The following is an 18,752-nucleotide window of genomic DNA, read 5'->3' as shown; positions in this document are numbered from 1 at the left end:
CTATATATAATATTAATCCAGGATTAGATGATAGTTTACTAAACTATACAGGAATAGTGATTAATTACTTGAATATATTTCCAAACACTTTTGTGCAGCATCAAAGACTTTTGATTGCCCAATATTACGAGCTTCTCCTCCAATTTGCGTCGTGCTCCATTTAATTTTGCCTACAAATTGCTGCAACGGAGCCTACATGTTTGACGCCCACTCCGAACGGCATCTGTAAAGCAGATGAGTTTTCGCTGGGAAACATTTCACGGCAGAAATATACTCAGAGTGTTTGTAAAACCACTGCCTAGAGCCAACCGTGCCTAGAAAACGTTTTTTCTAATTGTTTTATTATGCTTTGTCCGGGAGTAGATCCCAGGATCTTCGGTGAGGTAGGCAGAGCACGCTACTGCTACAAAGTGGTGCTCGCCGATTTTGATCACTTTTATTGAAAATATTCCTCTTAATAAAGGAAATAAATAAGCAGAGTTTTTTCACGATAGGTCAGTTCCCCTTTCAGTTATGGCTGCCAAGACTTAGAACAATGAATGCTAAAAAAGGGGCGATGCCACGCCCATTCCCAAATGTTTTTGTTATAAATACATTGCATTAGTAAAACGGTATTGATATTAAGCTATCTTTCGCAAAATATAGCCTATTATATTCCCCTAAGTTCCTTTTAAATCTCTTTTATCCGGTGGTGTTTATCCGACTTCGTAAATTTTTTTCACACTCATTCCTTATGGCAAGGTGAATCAGTTTACCGAGTTTTGTGATGACGACTTAAATAATTTTTGCAGTATGCTCAATAATATTTGAAAAACTGTCTTTGTTCGAAGTGGGCGGTGTCACGCCCTCTTTCCCTACGCCCTACATCTGCTTTTCTCTAACCCTTTTCTCTTCCAACACTTTTCCTATCGCTCTCCGTCTCTCTACCCTTCACCTTAGCTTTCGCTACACTTTAGTAAGTGTTCTAGAAATAATGCCATTTTTTAATTACTTTCAATGAATGTTTAGTGACGCAGTCATTTTTGAAATGTTGAATGTAATGAGAGTTGTAAAAAATTCGAAACAACAAGTAAGGAAGGCTAAGTTCGGGCGTAAAAGCACATTACATACTCAGCTGCCAAATTACAGCTTGCAAAAATTTAAAATTACCTTCTTTTAAAAGTGGGCGGTGCCACACCGACGGACGGATGGACATGGCTAAATGAATTTCTTTTTTCATTTTGATATACAGAAGTCTATATCTATCTCGATTAGTTTATGCCGTTACGGGGCACCGTTATGCGAACAAAATTAATATACTCTGTGAGCTCTACTCAGCTGAGTATACAAAGAATACCTAAGTGTTTTGAGTAATCATGAGTAAACATCCAGTTATCTGTGGTAATAATTTTCAATGTTTGTACTTCAATAAAACGGTGAAAAATGGTTACCTCGCTTGGGAAGATAAATAAAACACTTAAACACGCTGAGGGATATTTTGTAAAAAAAACTAGTGCTTAGATTCATGGATTTTTCAAAAACAGTATTTTATCTTAAAAAAACTGAAAGTTGCAGAAATGTTTCTAAGAATTCATTAAGTTTTTAAAAATCTATTAAATATAGCAATACTTTTTCAGAGATCCTTGAAAAGTGTATTGCAGGGCAAGTTCTTGTTATTTCGAGTTTTCGTTTTATAAGTCTACCAACTGAAAAATGCACATGGGAAAATTTGCAAAAAACCGAACTTGTAAATTCTACAAACTTTGAAAATATAAATATTTTGATATATTTTTTTCGTTGACCATTGATTAAATTATTGACTTTGAGACAAATTTTTGCAATATACCCCATAGTGCGCCAGCTGGAGCGAAGCGTATGCAAATAAACAAATGTCAGGTACAATGAGCAAGCTTTTGAATGAGAAAAGAAACGAGCAATTACCTGAAACAAAAGAACAGCTATCACATACCGATTGGTGCACGGTGGGAGGCTATGTAATATGTAAATATTTTTGCTGGAAATAGTGTACGTTAAGGTGATGAAAAATTTATATTGCTATTCATAGAAACGCGTACTGGGAACAGCATTACAACAGATGCTATGTAGGAAATCTAAAAAAAATTTTTTACTTTAATTCGGTTTTATTTAAAATTAAACCCGGGTTCTCAGTAGTTGGTTAAGTAAGCTTAAACAAAGTTTGCTTAACTTACTTACTTAATTGGCGCTTAACCGTCTAGACGGTTATGGCCGTCCAACAAGGCGCGCCAGTCGCTCCTTCGATCCGCTAACCGGCGCCAATTGGTCACACCAAGGGAGTTTAAATCGTTTTCCACCTGGTCCTTCCAACGGAGTGGGGCCGCCTTCTACCTCTGCTTCCATAGGCGGGTTCCGATAGAAACACTTTCTTGGCCGGAGCATCATCTTTCATTCGCATAACATGTCCTAGCCAGCGCAGCCGCTGCGTTTTAATTCGCTGGACTATGTTGATGGCTGCGTATAGCTCGTACAGCTCATCATTAAATCTTCTTTGGTACTCACCATCGCCAACGCGTAGAGGTCCATAAATCTTTCGTAGAACTTTTCTCTCGAACACTCCCAAAGCCGCTTCATCTGCTGTTGTCATGGTCCATGCTTCTGCCCCATATAGCAGGACGGGTACGATAAGTGACTTGTAGAGTATGATTTTCGTTCGCCGAGAGAGGACTTTACTTTTCAATTGCATACCTAGTCCAAAGTAGCATTTATTGGCAAGATTGATTCTTGGCTGGATTTCAGTGCTGATGTTGTTGTTAGTGTTGATGCTGGTTCCCAAATAAACGAAGTCTTTTACTATTTCGAAATTATGGCTGTCAACAGTAGCGTGGTTGCCAAGGCGCGTATGCGCTGACTCTTTGCCCTCATTCACCATCAAACCCTTCTTTACCGCTCCTTTTTCCAGTATGGGGTAAGCTGAACTAACGGCGCGGGTGTTTAGGCCGATTATATCAATGTCATCAGCATAGGCCAGTAATTGCCCGCATTTATAAAATATTGTTCCAGTGCGGTTAAGTTCTGCAGCTAGTATAATTTTCTCCAGCATCAAATTAAAGAAATCGCACGATAGCGGGTCACCCTGTCTGAAACCTCGTTTAGTTTCGAACGGCTCGGAGTGGTCCTTCCCAATTCTTACTGAGCTGGTGGTGTTGCTCAACGTCATTTTGCACAGCCGTATAACTTTTGCGGGGAAACCAAATTCAGACATAGCGGCATATAGCCAGCTCCTTTTCGTGCTGTTGAAGGCGGCTTTGAAATCGATGAAGAGGTGATGTGTGTCGATTCTCTTTTCACGGGTTTTTTCCAAGATTTGGCGCATTGTGAAAATCTGGTCGATGGTCGATTTACCAGGTCTGAAGCCGCACTGATAAGGTCCAGTCAGCCGGTTCACGGTGGGAATCAATCTTTCGCACAATACACTTGAAAGGACCTTGTATGCGATATTAAGAAGGCTGATTCCACGATAGTTGGTGCATTTTGCAGTATCCCCCTTCTTGTGGACTGGGCAAAGAACACTTATATTCCAATCGGGCATGCACTCGTCCTCCCATATTTTGCAAAGAAGGTGCGGAATGCGCCTTACCAACTCCTGCCGGGATACTTGAATAGCTCCGCAGGCAATACATCAGCGCCCACGGCCTTGTTGTTTTTCAATCTGGTTATTGCTATTCTAACTTCGTCATAATCGGGCGGGGGACATATATTCCATCATCATCGATTGCGGGATCGGGTTCGTCATCTCTGCTCGGTGAAACGCTGCCTCCATTTAGCAGAGCAGATAATGTTCCCTCGATAATCTAAGCACTCTCTGGACATCAGTTACAAGGTCGCCGTTTTCGTTCCTACTGGAGTTTGCCCAGTCTTAAAACCTTCCGTCTGTCGCCGTATTTTTTGGTAAAATTATCGGGCGTTATTCCTGGTGGCTAGCAGCTCAAGCTCCTCGCACTCACGCCTTTCTGCTTCTGCGTTTGCTTAAACTCTCGTCAAATTTAAACTCCTGGTAAACTACGGTGCAGTTCTTCAGTCACAGTTTAAGGCCGCCTTTGAGGTAGGCTTTTTTGTCAAAAACATTTGTTTTTTATTATATAGATAATTTGTAGATACCACAATAGCTGCATTTTGTTTATCGAACAAACGTTTAAAAGATATTTCTCCAACGAAATATATTGTGACGAATATTAGCATCGCTAAGTAATACTAACATCACTAAGCGGTTATTAAATAAAGGCACAACAACAATAAAGCAAGCTGCCACTCTTATGTACGTAAACAAATCAATCAATATTTACACATGTACATACAAGGCAACGAAGAGATATTACTCGACACACTCATCAGCCGAAGTAATGCTCACGCATATGACTATGAGAAATGTATAAATTACAAATACACTAGTATATTGCTGGTAACCAAGCAAGAGATTTTAGAAGGCGAAAAGTCTACACTTTTGTAGAATGAAGGAACGGAGAGTATAAAAGCTGCGCAAGCTGAGTAATCAGTAAGCAGTTTGATTTAAACATGCAATTAGTTGTGAAGTACTCTCAAAATAGTCTATTAAAGACCATTTTGCATTACCTACTATTGGAGTTATTTATTTAACAGTTTAGCGATTCGAACGTTAGTATAAGGTTTCAAATAAGAGGAATTTCTCAAAATTTGTTACAATATATATCTAGTTCCGGAGGTGATATCCAACATCAATAACTAGTTATTCTTAAGCCATATATTTCTCAAGTTGAAATCCAACTTAATTCTCCAATCAGTATCCAACCTTCGAGAAATTTTGAGAAATGTACAATTCTAAAACGAATATTCAACATGTTTCTCCAGTTGATATCCTACATTGGGTATCGAGCTGAGGTGAAGTTGAAAAAAAATCTCCAAGGTGGTACCACCGGTGCTAAAGCCCAAATGCTTGTTGCGTATATTCGACGCTATTTCGAACGAACGCAAATAACTCATAAGTTAACTAGAGTTTAACGCTGCCAGATCGGCCGTTTAAGCTCAGCTTAAACTTAAGTTAAAGTAGACTGAAAAATTGCAGAATAAGTTTAAGCGTAGTTTAACTGACAAACTGCGTTAAACTTCACACCCAGCCCTTAGAATATTTAAAACTACAATGAATTTCCTCCAAATGCGGAAAATTCCATGACAGAAATATACTCGGAGTCTTTGCCAAACTACTGCCAAGGGGTGAACCTGGTTTAAAAATATTTTCTTCTAATTGTAACAACTTTTTTGTAATCATATCTTAAGAATTTCGATTTGGGAGGCATTCACCCTAACATCTCGCCATGGTATCCGCAAATATTCCATTCAGGAAACTAAAACTTACTTCAACAACAGGGTTGGCCTCCATTGAGTACGGGTGTTTGTGTGTATGTATATTGCTACCATAAGCGGGGGAATGTCCATTTACCTGCTGCGTGCCTTCAAACGAATGACAAATATTGAGCAGACCGGACTACTCTCATACACCCACACGAATGTTGATATACTCAACTGTGTATTGCATTGTATAAATAAATGTGTTTATTTAGTATCTAGAAAAGCGCATAATAGTACTAAATATATTATTTCAAGGAATACATAAATGCACAAACGCACGTACGTAAATAAGGCATGCACGGTAGGAATCAATGAGATAATCAAGATATCAGATCAGATATTCTAACTGCTTCTTTTAGCTCAGACTATGTTAATGAGAAATACCCCCTTCCTGACTTGACTTGATCCAGTGGCGTTGCGGTGCCCCACAGTCCACACTCAAACAAACCACTAAATTCGGCTTGAAGACACGGATTAAAAGGCAATTTCAACAGTACAATCCACTTTGAATTCACCCCCGGAAGACAGAAGCGACTTGGTTGGACGGCCATAGCCGTTAAAAGAGTTAAGCGCCAATTATGAAAGTAAGTATGTCTACCAGCTTTTCCACCAGATACATATTCTCGAAGTAGGAATTGGATGGAAGACTCATTGGGATAGTGAAGTGATGAAGTTGTTATCGGTTGGGTGAAGGCTGGATTCGATATAAGTCGTCGTCATTGAGCACGCGGGATGTTGGTTGGAATTCAGTGCTCTTACCCCGTTGTGGGGAGACTCTATTGAGATTGAAAAATATTAATTCTTAAATAGTATCGCCTGTGGTCGAAATTCGACCAACTTGTATTTTTTTTCAGTCAATGCATCCAGTGTTGGGGGTAGTGCAAAAATGTGTTAATACTTGAGTAGTGAGTGGAAATATAGCAAACTGGCCTAAATTAATTAAATTTCTCATTAAAATTTTGAATTTAACTTAAGGCGTTATACTTTTTGATTGCATTTTCTTATATTTTCTACAAACTCTTCAAATATAATTATAATGTTTTGGTATGGAGCTCCTTAAACAAAAATATAAAATATATATAAAATCAAACGAAATCGATATAGAATTATGATGAAATGACTTGAAATTGAATTGAAAATTTGCTTTTTCCTCACCACCCGGGAGGTACGCCGTTGGCGCGCTACCGAAGTTAGTTTTCGGTGCTCGGTTCCCCAGTAGGCCTATATGCGTGATATAAACTATATATAAATATATCGCCCCTTTACTTCAATAGCGTCATAATTCAAAAAAATCGAATTTTTGGTTACAAACGAAGAAATGTGCTAAAGGAATTTAGCCCATTTCACACCACCCGTTAGGTATGCAATTGGTGCTGTACCGAGTTTAATCTTAATATATAAAAATCACGTGTAACTATGTTTGGCGCAAATGGACTCCTAAACTACTGAACCGATTTTGAATTTGTTTCGCACCCGTGTGTAATTTGATCTAACGTGAAAGATAGCATAGGTTATTTCTCAGTTTATAGTCGCAATATTATTTTATTGCAATTTCTTTATATGTTTATACCTAATAATAAAATGTTACGTATACGCACCGGCACTCACATTTTCAGGGGTGCGGATATACTTCCGTGTAATTGGTTGGTGTTTATTAAACAACGTGGTTATCAATAAAAATATTATAGCGAATGATATCAAGTATAGCACATCACCAGGTCCGCCGAGAGGGTGGGGGGTTTCTGAGGAGGCCCCCGATTTAGAGTTACTATGACATTTTTTTAATTCAGGAGAGTATTTAGTTGTTCCATGTGCAATTTTTAAGCCGAATTTCAAAAGCAACGAAAATCTGCATTTTCGTTTTAATATTATAGTGAAGTGTGAAAAATAAAATTTGGTTGCGACCGTCGTACAGGGTCTCGAGATATAGGCCGAAACGTGGACCCGAGTACCCATAGAATGTGTTTATAGAATATGGATATCAAATGAAAGCTGTTGGTGAGTGTTTTAGTACAGAGTAATCTATTATCCAGAGACGGACTGGGACTGGCATTAAGACTAGAACTGGGAATGAGACTCGGAGTGGGACTGGGACTGGGACTGGAATAAAATACATACCACCCTCTGGGACAGGCAATAAGGGATGCAGAAGAATGAGAAGGAATTTAGAGAAGAGAAAAGAGAGAAGGAGATTGAGAAAAAGATAGAATGAGACGAAGATGGAGATAGATGAAGCGAAAAAGACGGAGGGGAGTGAATAAAAGGATTAGGAAAAAGTGAAGAGAGGGGGGCGGCAGGGGCAGGCCGAAAAAGTTTATTAAAATGTATGCAGATAGGCCAAATTTAGGGCAGGACAACGTCTGCCGGGTCTTCTAGTTTTATATAAATACATGTATGTAAATGTATGTAAGTGTGACACAAAACGAAAATTTCGAAAAGAATTGAGAATACCTTCATAAAAAATAAAATAAAAATATAAGAAAATTATGTAAAGGGAAAGAAGAAAATTAAAGAAAAAAAAATTAAGTACTTAAAGTGCAAAAAAATTAAGTGAAGTGAATAAACAGTTCCATATAAAAACTGAATAAGTGCACTTGGACTTTTTCCGGGTTTTAATGTTATCATTGTGGAAATATGAAGGTTGTAATGTTCGGATATTTCATGTTGGGATTCCAATTGAGATCTATTCAATATATATTAAATTTGTAAACTCTCCATCTCATAAATATACATATCCATATCTACCATAAAATATCGTCAGTGAACGATATAATACCAGGATATAACAAAGCAGAATAAAGGGTTATGAGATCTAAGCATCCGATAAAATGGGCATATAATCCAACAAAGTTAGCCTAATAATAAATATAGTAGGATAATATCCGGCCTATGCAATGCGGGCGCTATGATGCCGATTGCTATTTTGACCTAAAATCACAAACGTTTTTGGGACGTTTTTTTCGTTTAATACACAACGTGAAATTTTCCGATTCAGTTAAGTTACATTTAAATATTAATAAACTAAGTTGAAATAAAAGAATATATAATAAAATAAAATAAATTGGCATAAAATATAATATAAAAATTTTAATGTTATATCTTTGGAGCAAATTTATTTATTTTTTGTTCAGTATAAGACGTGCTTTATCTAAAATGAGCATAAAATCTGAAAATGCAAAAACATTTTTGGGCGAATTTGCCATTAATTGTTATAAATAAATTTAGTCAGTTTGAACAAAAGTTAACTCATTATTTGTGATTTTATGTTTGTTTTTTGAAGGCAACTTAAATAAAAAACAAAGAATATGTTAATGTGTTTACGTGTAAGCGAAATTTGCCAGAAAAAATGGGCCGGTCAAAAATTAATTCTATTTAATTTTTTTTGTACGCTACAAATTACTTTGGAACAATTTTTTTAGGATTTTGGAACAGGCCACTATAGGTAAGTGGCAACAATGGGGAAATCATATTTGTATGAAGGTGACACATTTGTTTGTGCTTTCGAATTTAGCGGGGATACATAAAGGTTTTGGTCTTTGAAATTCGCATTAGAACATTTAGATAATTGTTCCCACAGATGGCGCGCTTGTGCACGAAAATGAATTTTGATATTTGGAAAGATTGTTCGAATTTACAAAAAACTTTCTATTAATTATAAACAAATATAGTAATATTTGTTAACAAAAATAGGCCTATGCACTGCGGCTGATCCACACGAATCGATTCATATAACTTTTATATGATTTTACGTATGCTAAGTATGCGAAACAGCCTGTCAATTGATTTTATGGAAATTTTTTTAGCGTATTAATATATAGATTTTGATGTTGCCTTGCCCGGGACTTTAATCTGGTACCTTCGATGTGGTAAGTGGAGCACGCTACCTCCACAGCACAACGGCAGCAAAATCTTTCTTTTTTATCTTAAATTGTTTCAGAGTGCCTTATACAACTTAGCACTAGTAAGGAAACGGTGCCAGAGCAACAACAAAGACAAGACACATAATACCACACATTTTTTGTTGGCGTTTTCAATAACATAGGTAAACAGTTATTCGAGTTATCGCTCTTGGGACTCCAAGAGTCTCAATTAATTAGTAGGTACTAGGCCTATACTAACATAATTTGACGTTCTTAAAATCTAAACGACAAATTTTTTTTTTTTAGATTCTAAAATATTTTTCTATATATAAAATGTGAGCGTGCATTCTACTTACTGATTTCGGTTGGTGGAAGCTATGGATAAATATTAATTCGAAATTGGAAACGTTTTTTAATTTTTTTCCGAGTAGTATTTGCTAGAATATTGCAGAAGTGCCTCAGTTTTGGTCTCAACCCAGGATCGAAATTTTATTGCTTTGAATTATGTCAAAACACAACCTGGGGAACCTTTCACTGTGCTAAGGTGAGCTAATTGTAAAAAATATGAAATATATTTTCTTTTGCAAAAGGGCAAAGGTATGAGAGAAATTACGAAGTGTACAACGGAGTGGATAGAGACTTCTGCCTTAATACCAATGGGAATGCAGGTCAACTTGAGTAATTTTGTAATTATACTCAGCGTGATTTACACACAGAGTATATTAACTTTGATTGGATAACGGTTGGTTGTATAGTTATAAAGGAATCGAGTTAGATATAGACTTCCATATATCAAAATCATCCGTATCGAAAAAATATTTTATTTGGGCCATGTCCGTTAAAACGATAACTTGAGTAAATATGTATTGACATATCCTCACCAAATTTGGTACACGAGCTTATCTGGATCCAGAATAGATTGGTATCGAAAACGAGCGAAATCGGATGATAACCCACTTTCTATATATATAACATTTTGGAAAACACAAAAAACCTGATTATTTAGTAAATAATACACCTAGAATGTGCGGACTGATATTGAGACTCTTGATAAAAATTAAAAAAAAAATTAAAATTTAAATAGGCGTGGCACCGCCCACTTGTGATAAAATCAATTTTACAAATATTATTAATCATAAATCAAAAATCGTTAAACCGATCGTAACAGAATTCGGCAGAGAGGTTGCCTTTACCATAAGGAACGCTTTGAAGAAAAATTTACAAAATCGGTTAAGGACCACGCCCACTTTTATATAAAAGATTTTTAAAAGCGTAGTGGACGAATAAAAGTAAGTTATATCTTTGCAAAAAAGAAATTTATATCAATGGTTTTTCATTTCCCAAGTGGATTTATAACAATAAATTGGAAAAACTTCAAATTTAAAAAAATGGGCGTGGTGCAGCCCCTTTTATGACTAAGCAATTTTCTATGCTTCGTAACAAGTTGCGTACACATATTTTCCCTATAGTAGAAAATATTTCTAGTAAAAATAGACGGGATCGGTTAAAGACCACGGAAACTTAGATATAAAACAACAAGTTTAAAAAGGTCGTAGACTAGAATAATAAGTTATAACTTAGGAAAAAATAGTTTTGGATCAATGATATTTCACCTATCAAGTTTTATTGTAAGAGGAAATGGGGAGGCTTTTTTCTTTTAAACGGGCGGTGCCACGTGGTATGTGGAAAAGTAATTTATCTGAAATGAAATGTATATTTAAAGCTCACGCTGAGTATATAATGTTCGGTTGCAGCCGAACTTAGAGACCTTTACTTGTTTTTCTTTAATATCAATATACAATAGAATCGCGAGAAAGGTAACTCTCGGGAAAGTTAAACGCTTGGCTGAGTTTACCGGGCTTGACCGTCCACGTAGTGCTCTAAAAAGTTAACTATTGGTAACTTTTCTGAACTTTTTTCAAATCCAACCGTTTTTTTGGCATAAAAACAAGTGCGGGTATTCCCCTATTTCTGTGTTATTGTCAAAGGTGGGTGGTGTTGACCTCAGCATTGACGACATTGAAAATTGGAATGATGTTAAAATTACGGAAGATGACGAGGATTGCAAAGTGTCCGATAATGATAACGTAGAATCAGAAGATATACAATAACAGAAAGTGAGTTTTTCGTAAGCAGTTGGATGTCTCAATACCTTGGTAGAGTGGTATGAGAACAATAATTATACAAATCAGATATCAGATCTTATTAATATGCGGCCGAAATTTGTCAAAAGCTATTACACAAAAGAAAAAAAAATCTCGACTGCTTCTTTAAACCAGCTCTTAGAAATTGATAAGTACATATCGACGTGCCATACGAAAAGTAACACTTAAAATGTGAATATATTTATATGTACATATGTGCTGTGGACTTGAAATCGGCCAATACAAATTAAATCTAAGTTTATGCTCTATAATGATTAAAACTAAGTCATTTAAATAAATTCAATGTGTTATATCCCAAAAACTATTTTTATTACTGCATTTTTTCAAGATTTGAAAACCGATTGGAAAAGTTAATATTTCGGAAAAGTAAACTACGTTTGGGGCATTTTGGGTAACTTTTTCGCGATTCTACTGTATTACTTTTAGCTTAAGCTGCACACCGAGGATAACAACGTAATTTCCTACTGGGCGAATTCTGCCATTAACTTGCACGGTGTGTGGGTTGCCGGCGCCTAGCGGTCATGGAAAGCGGCTGCAGTTGAGTGCGAGCACGCGACTCTAAAAGACATTGGAGGAAGCTTCGCAATAACCCAGCTACAATTAAAGCCGAAGAAAAAGCCATCATGACGCAGAGTGTAATCAAGGCAACTTAAAGCCCTAAATCGTATAATCCTTCCGCGCAAAATGCGTCGGCGGTAAAACACTGAATAACGTCATCATTAAATTTGAGTAGATAACGTGAAAAATGCTATCGACATCCGATGATCAAATGCTCCAACGGTTTTGTTCTCTATAGTCTGTGATTGCAAAAGAAAAAAAAACAAAAAAAATGTGAAAAGCGGGCGAACATTTGCGAATTTGTGAAAATCACGCCCCCGCTTGCCGGTTGTGCGAATTTTATCTGGAAGAAATCAAATCATTTGCGTAATAAAAGTTGAATCGTGTGGTCGTGAATTTCGTAGAACAAATCGAAATAGAGAACAAATTTTAGTGAAACAAATATTTTTAAATAATGTGCAAATTTTGTGTTTATAAGTTTCTGTATATTGTATGTTGTACATACAATTAACGCGCGCTGAAACATTCACGCAAATTGTTGAATAAACGTTTTTGAATAAATAAAGAAAAAAAATTATAAATGCCCCCAAGCGAAAAATCAAAGCACAGAATTCATAAAATGTGCGCGCCAATATTAACGATTGATGTGGCAGCGAAGCGTTGGACGCTTATAATTGCTCTCTGTATTATCAGCAGCTGTTGTTGTTTTCATGGCGTTGATGGAGCATCTGGTGTGCCAACGGAAGTCAAATATCCATGCGCTTTTATCGATACAATCAATGTGACTGGCACACCCTGGGCGTATGAGCAACCAAACGCCAGCAATAAGCCCAATGTAATTCATACGAATGCCAACAACAACAACAACACTTTCCTTTTAAATTTAAACACAAACGGCACGATCAACAACAACAAACAGAGTGCATATGACAACAACAACACTATAGCTTTGCTTCAACGACTCAACATTACATTCATCCCTGCCGAATTGATTGCTGCATATAATTTTGTAATCAAAGATGGCGTTCGCGTAACAGTAAATCGTCATTTGCGCGCATGTATTTGTAAATTGAAACCGTGCATAAGTTTTTGTTGTGACGCTGGTTACTATTATGATACGATAACTAAGAAATGCGTCTCACTCACGACTGTAATTGATATCGATAGCGTGAATGGCACAAAGCACAACGTTGCATTCGAACTAACGGGTATGGATCATCATGAAGTGCCGGTGCGTCGTGCCGATGGCAATACGCGTTTGGTGCAGACAGTAAAACATTTCAATGTGCGCATTGGTGTGCCTTGTGAGCGAATGCGTTTAGTATATCGAAGCAGTCAGTTGGTGCATTGGTCTTTGTTCGAGGTAAAGTTCATTGACATTTGTGTGTGTATGCATGTGCTTGGAAATTTTTATGCGTATTTAAATGAAATTTTGGTATAATTTAGAACGGCACCATTGCTCATCGAAACTACATATTCCCCACATACTACTGTTATACGCCACATCAAGTAGACAATATTACATGGAAATGGCAGCCTTTGGCGTGCGTCCCGAAGAAACTTCCTTTTGTTTTGGGCACCAAGGAGTGGACCTATGCAATTTGTAAGTAAATCTCAAACATTTAATAAAAGAGGGTTAAGTTTGGAGTAAAAGAGGAGAACAATAAGATACATTTTATTATTTTTTAAGTAAAACTAACTCTTCCATCTGTGGAAGCTTAATTTAACTTTCGCAAAACTCTAATACCAAATATTTTTCACTAAATATGAATTGCAAGATGATGCAATGATAGGATGATTCGGAAAACCCGCATTCTCTTCTGCCTTCTCTGGATTGGAAAAGAGGCAAAAAAGGGGGTATTGCGGTAAATGGGAGTAAGACGAAATATTTGCTGTCATCCAGGAAAGTATCGGCGCATCGGCAGCCACCTCACCGTTGACGGATATAAATTCGAGACTGTGAGGGATTTCGTGTCTTTGGGGACCAGGATTAACAGCGAAAACAATGTCAGCTTAGAAATCAAATCAATAAGAGCTTTTGCCAACAAGTGTTATTTTGGATAGACTAGGTAAAAGAAAAGTTGAGCCATCTCTCGACAAACAAACAATACGATTTACAAGTCGCTCCTCATACCTGTCCTGATGTATGGCTCTAAATCATGGACGGTGTTGGGAGAAGATCAGATAACTCCTGAAGAGTTCAAGAGAAAAGCTCCCCGCAAGAGTGATCTGATTGACGATCTTGTCCTTGATGCAGACGACGAGTATCGAAGGAAGTATAATGAAGACCTGTATGAGCTTTTCGTAGTTATGAATATACTGCAACGAATTAAAGACCTTTGGTGTTCCGATTTGTAACAAAACAGCCAAAATCGCGTACACCGTTAAGTGCCAACTAACGATGATGATAAGAATATATACTTTATTTATGTTGTCTAATATCTGTCCAGAGCTGGGGCTGTCGTGGATTACCGGAGGTCTCGGAGTTAAAGCCTTTGTGTACAAAACTTTAAGAACAGGTTTTCGTCACGGTCGAAATAATTGTTATCGGGAACTACGAAAAAGAAACAGTTGTAGAAGTCGTGCTCTGCAAATTTGAAAAAGAGTTGGTCTAGTTTATCTACACCTTCACATTTTTTTCTTAAACAGTGCATCAGAGTACTGCCCTCAAGTAGGTCAATGAAATTATACTAATCTTAGCCATGTGGCGACCGCCGTGATGTGGTGGTAGTGTCCTCCGCCTACAACACCGAAATTCCTGGACTCCTGCCCCGGACAAAGCCTTGAGAATGCCGTTCTGAGTCGGCATAAAATGTGTAGGTCCAGTCCCGCTAATATCTCGGCCTAAAATCTCTCGGAGGTTATCGAGCCTTACATTTACTTTTTTAATCTTAGTCATGTTTCCACACCACACGGGCCTGGCGTTAGTCAACACCTGAGGAGGAGAAAGGCAATTCAATTGGTATTGCTTCGTGAGCGCATCTTCCTGAGCTTCCTCCTATGGTTTTCACAACAAAATCTTTGGGGAAAGCTCCTATCCTGAGTCTTTAGCTACGTTTGTAGCACAAATGAAATTATTTATAAAGGAGCTTCGCTATCTTTTGGCACTTTCTCTCCGCTGCTCAAAAGTGCTCGTTGAGAGCTATTTGGAGTCAGCGGATACTCCTGTTTCAAGTTTCAAGTGATTCATTAACCCTCAATGTTAACAATAACTTGCTCACAAATCAGTCGAAGCTCTTCAAAACCACTTTTGTCTTATGACCAGCCATTTCTAGTCCCAAATTCGTCAGCCCATAGAATGTCAATGACATCTGCATAGCCTACAATTTGAATGTCCTTTTGAGACCGATTTTAGTACACCATTCACGTTCCATAGTGTTGGCCTTAACTTTAAGGCAAGACTGTTCTGTGAGCCAATCCCCAAAGACCAAGAACGGCACCATCCATTAGTTTTCTCAAGCATGATCTTTTACTAGTTTTCATATAATTTTTCAGCGCTGTACTTGGGCTTTGTAGGTACTGTGTAGCTCATCGTGTCATGGTGATAATCGTACCTTCTGTGCCCTTCGTCGTGCTGTGTGATATTTTCTACCCTCCTCCGCTATTTGGTGGTTCCACCAGCATACAGGAGTCCGACTTGCGCAATTTCTAGCACGATTCTTCTCGTCTCGGTTTTTCGCTCTAGCAAACCTAATATCTATAAAGGAGTGCCTATTGCCAGAGTCGAATGTCTATTTTCCCGGTTCATTTAGAAGTTCTGCCTCTGCCTCTACCTCTTCTCTTCAGTTTACCTGTACCTTTTCTTTTCTGGAATTTTTTGCATATTAGAAAGCCTTTTTGGTTTTTATACCCTAAATTGTTAAATTTTTCGAGCAAGGATATTGTTGCGTTTGTAGACATGAATAAGAAGAATTCATTGAAAGTGAAAAATTTATTTTCATTTAATTTAAACATGTATGTATATATTTTTTATTATCCCCTTCCGCAGGCTTAATTCTAGCGGTAATTTGTATGATTATCGTACTCTTCATCTATCTTTTCTCCACTGAAATACGTAAGACCTTCTTTGGTGTTGCAATTGCGGTTTATTCCATGTGCATAATCATCGGATATTCGTTAATGGCACATCTGACACTCACAGATCCAGCACAGATCGCAAGAGAGTCATGCATCCATATTGGTAAACTTTACAATCAATACACCTAAACTTCCATTAATTCAAATATTTTCATTGCAGCCGCTTGCGTAATCTTCTACTTGGTTTTATCATACTACATACTGAGCTTCATCAGCTTTAATTTTTACATCCACTTTCATGGAATCATTCTGTCACGTGCGATGTTTTGGCTAATATTATTTCCGATCGTCTTAGTGGGTGTGGGTTGGTCTATTTTTTCTGCCAAAAACAATTATGAAGGCAAAGCCGTATTTGGCGGCGATACCTGCTGGTTTGATCGTAAGCGTTTTTTAGTTATTTTTTATTAACCAATTTTTATTTATTTTTCTTCCTAAAGCCCGCAACTGGTCAATAATGATTTATTTTTATGCGCCGATTTTGATCGCTTGTGTTTTGAGCATATTTTTCTATATTTTGACGTTGATCCATATGAGCGAAAAGCGTCAGTTCAATGTGCGCAAACCCATTGAGTCACTCGAAGAGAATGTGTGCGTATTATTTGAAATATTTTCTTTAAATTTCTTAAAATTTTGATGCTTCCTTTTAGTTTTAAATCATTTTGCAAGTTCTTCATCTATACTTTCGCTATGTTTTTGGTTTGTGTTTCTTCTTTCGCAATCAATTATTATCGCGATGAGTGGACTCACATTAACTATGCAGTCTGTCTTTTCATTGTCTTTCATGGTTTTGGGGCATTGTATGCTCTGATTGGCAAAAATCAGAAAGTACAACATTTTCTGCGGCGAATTGAGGATGATATGTAAGTTGTTGAATTAATGAAGAAATTGTTTAAATTTTGTTAATCTTAAACTATGTTTACAGAAGCAGTGATGATGAGACGGAGAGCGCTGTACCCATGTCCGTGGTTTAGCAATTTCAAATCAGACTTTGCACAATAATTTTAGATATTATAGCTTTAGAATGTAAATACGTTTTCATGAGTTTTTTCATATCTTTTATTTAATATTACTGTGTACAATTAAAAATTAAAAGTTAGCTAGCCTTGACGCTACTTTAATTGAGCATGTGAATGAAGAAGAGCTGTAGCTGCGGACAATAAGTTAAGATGCTGATATGCACAAAGATGACTTAGATTCGAGAAAGACTTAGAGCTTCGAGAAATTCTTGTAGTTTCTATGCAGACAGAAATAAAAGCTACTCACGTAAAGCTACAGTTTCGTACTACAGTTTTAACGACTATCCTCGAACAGGTATTAATCGGATGTAGAGTAGGACAATTGGTAGCTACTCTTTTGCCGCAGAGCTTAAGTCTGAAGTACATATATGCACTAAAATTGATTTACAAAAGGCTGCTACTAATTGAGAACAACCAACGCCTGAATCAGTTGAGAACGAGTTCAAAATAACCGCAAAGGGGAGCAATTGTGATTTCATAGGACATCAAAATGTAAAAAGTGATAGAGAGGACAGTATTGGATCAAGTACCGTGAATGAAACAAATTGTGATATCTTATCGGTCAACTGCCTGACAGGATGTTCAATATGGCTACTTTTTAGCGTTTTGACAGGGTGTTCAATATGGCGGCGCATATCTTCAGCGGGTGATAGAAAGAGATACAGAATGAGACAGCGATAGTCAATTACAAATCAGGTGATCCAATCACTTTGGAATTTTGACGTCTATGCAGAAGATATCACATTTAGTTTCATTCACAATGAATATAAGTGAATGAGGAATATTTTTTAAAGATTCGCTATGATATTATGGCTCGTGATAGCTGAGAATTGTGATAGTCCAATTATCATTAAAATATTAAAAATTGCAGGAGCGGTTAAAATTTGGCAATAAAAATTGTCACACTGAGGAAAATCTGGGGCTATATAAAATATCTGATGCGCACTATAAATTTTTATTGGGAAATATTTCAATCCTCTGAATTGAAAATGTAATGCTTCCATCACGTCCAAAGTGCAGTCATTTGCCAACCAAAAATGATCCTTAATATAAATACCAAACTAGGCTTGGTCAATGATAGCAGATGTAGGAAGGCGGGCTGGAGGAGGAAACGATCGAGCACGTTCTGTGCTCGTGCCCTGCGCTTTCCAGACTAAGACTCCAGCTATTAGGAGTGATACGGCTGTCAGATCTTGAAGCAGCAAGAGGCCTAAGTCCTAGGAAGCTTCTAGTATTTGCCAATAGGACGGAGTTATTTAATAACATAGGTCCTGGCTTTTGATAGGGTTTTTCAGTTTGGTCGTTAAAACAAACTTCTGGTAACACTACGGACTTATTCAGTCTATGTGAGGTCCTCATGGACCGGCCAGTTCAACCTAACCTAATACCAAACTCAAAACCAAACTTGATTAAACATTTATATAACAGCTGTATGCAAGAAGAACGTAAATCGGGCAAAAATCCTTTCTATCTTCCATATCCTTCAATGAAGACATAGCTGAGATAGGAATTCTTATGTGGTATCAAGCGAGCTGCTTTCGCGAAAGTTGGCGGGCCATACTTTCCATAGGAGTGCATGTTTTTCACCAGCTTCCCACTATTGTGTTTTTTTATTTTGATATCAGGTTTGTCATCTCTCTGGCCGTGTACCTTAACAAATGGAGTTCGCGGGCGATATTCATATCATTCAGCATCTGAAGTTCCTTGCAGTCATTCCTTCTTCCTCAGGCTTTTTG

General features: G+C 37.3%; 1 protein-coding gene across 2 annotated transcripts; it reads left to right on the top strand.

The window, feature by feature from the left end:
- Positions 1 to 11,893: 11,893 nt before the first annotated feature.
- On the top strand, positions 11,894 to 17,190 carry mthl8 (methuselah-like 8). 2 transcript variants are annotated; one of them, XM_067786724.1, is made up of 7 exons: positions 11,896 to 13,286; positions 13,370 to 13,526; positions 15,912 to 16,103; positions 16,161 to 16,379; positions 16,438 to 16,588; positions 16,648 to 16,860; positions 16,923 to 17,190. In XM_067786724.1, exons 1-7 carry the CDS (start codon positions 12,504 to 12,506, stop codon positions 16,969 to 16,971), a joined length of 1,764 nt encoding a protein of 587 aa, XP_067642825.1. In that variant the 5' UTR covers positions 11,896 to 12,503; the 3' UTR covers positions 16,972 to 17,190. The 2 variants fall into 2 exon arrangements, with proteins under 2 accessions (XP_067642827.1, XP_067642825.1); XM_067786726.1 differs by lacking the exon at positions 16,923 to 17,190 and having other exon boundaries at positions 11,894 to 13,286; positions 16,161 to 16,371; positions 16,648 to 16,787.
- Positions 17,191 to 18,752: the final 1,562 nt, after the last annotated feature.

The sequence above is a fragment of the Eurosta solidaginis genome, chromosome 5 (genome assembly GCF_040869045.1).
Source record: "Eurosta solidaginis isolate ZX-2024a chromosome 5, ASM4086904v1, whole genome shotgun sequence".
Lineage (NCBI taxonomy): Eukaryota > Metazoa > Arthropoda > Insecta > Diptera > Tephritidae > Eurosta > Eurosta solidaginis.
The sequence above is the reverse complement of the archived record's forward strand: the minus strand, read 5'-3'. Positions and strand labels throughout refer to the sequence as shown.

What these genes read in the sequence shown, in the direction of transcription:
- mthl8 (XM_067786724.1), top strand. Translation starts at nt 12,504, where the DNA reads ATGCCCCCAAGCGAAAAATCAAAGCACAGAATTCATAAAATGTGCGCG. An exon ending in TGCATTGGTCTTTGTTCGAG is followed by an intron (nt 13,287 to 13,369) that starts GTAAAGTTCATT and finishes GGTATAATTTAG; the next exon opens with AACGGCACCATTGCTCATCG. An exon ending in CGGCGAATTGAGGATGATAT is followed by an intron (nt 16,861 to 16,922) that starts GTAAGTTGTTGA and finishes CTATGTTTACAG; the next exon opens with AAGCAGTGATGATGAGACGG.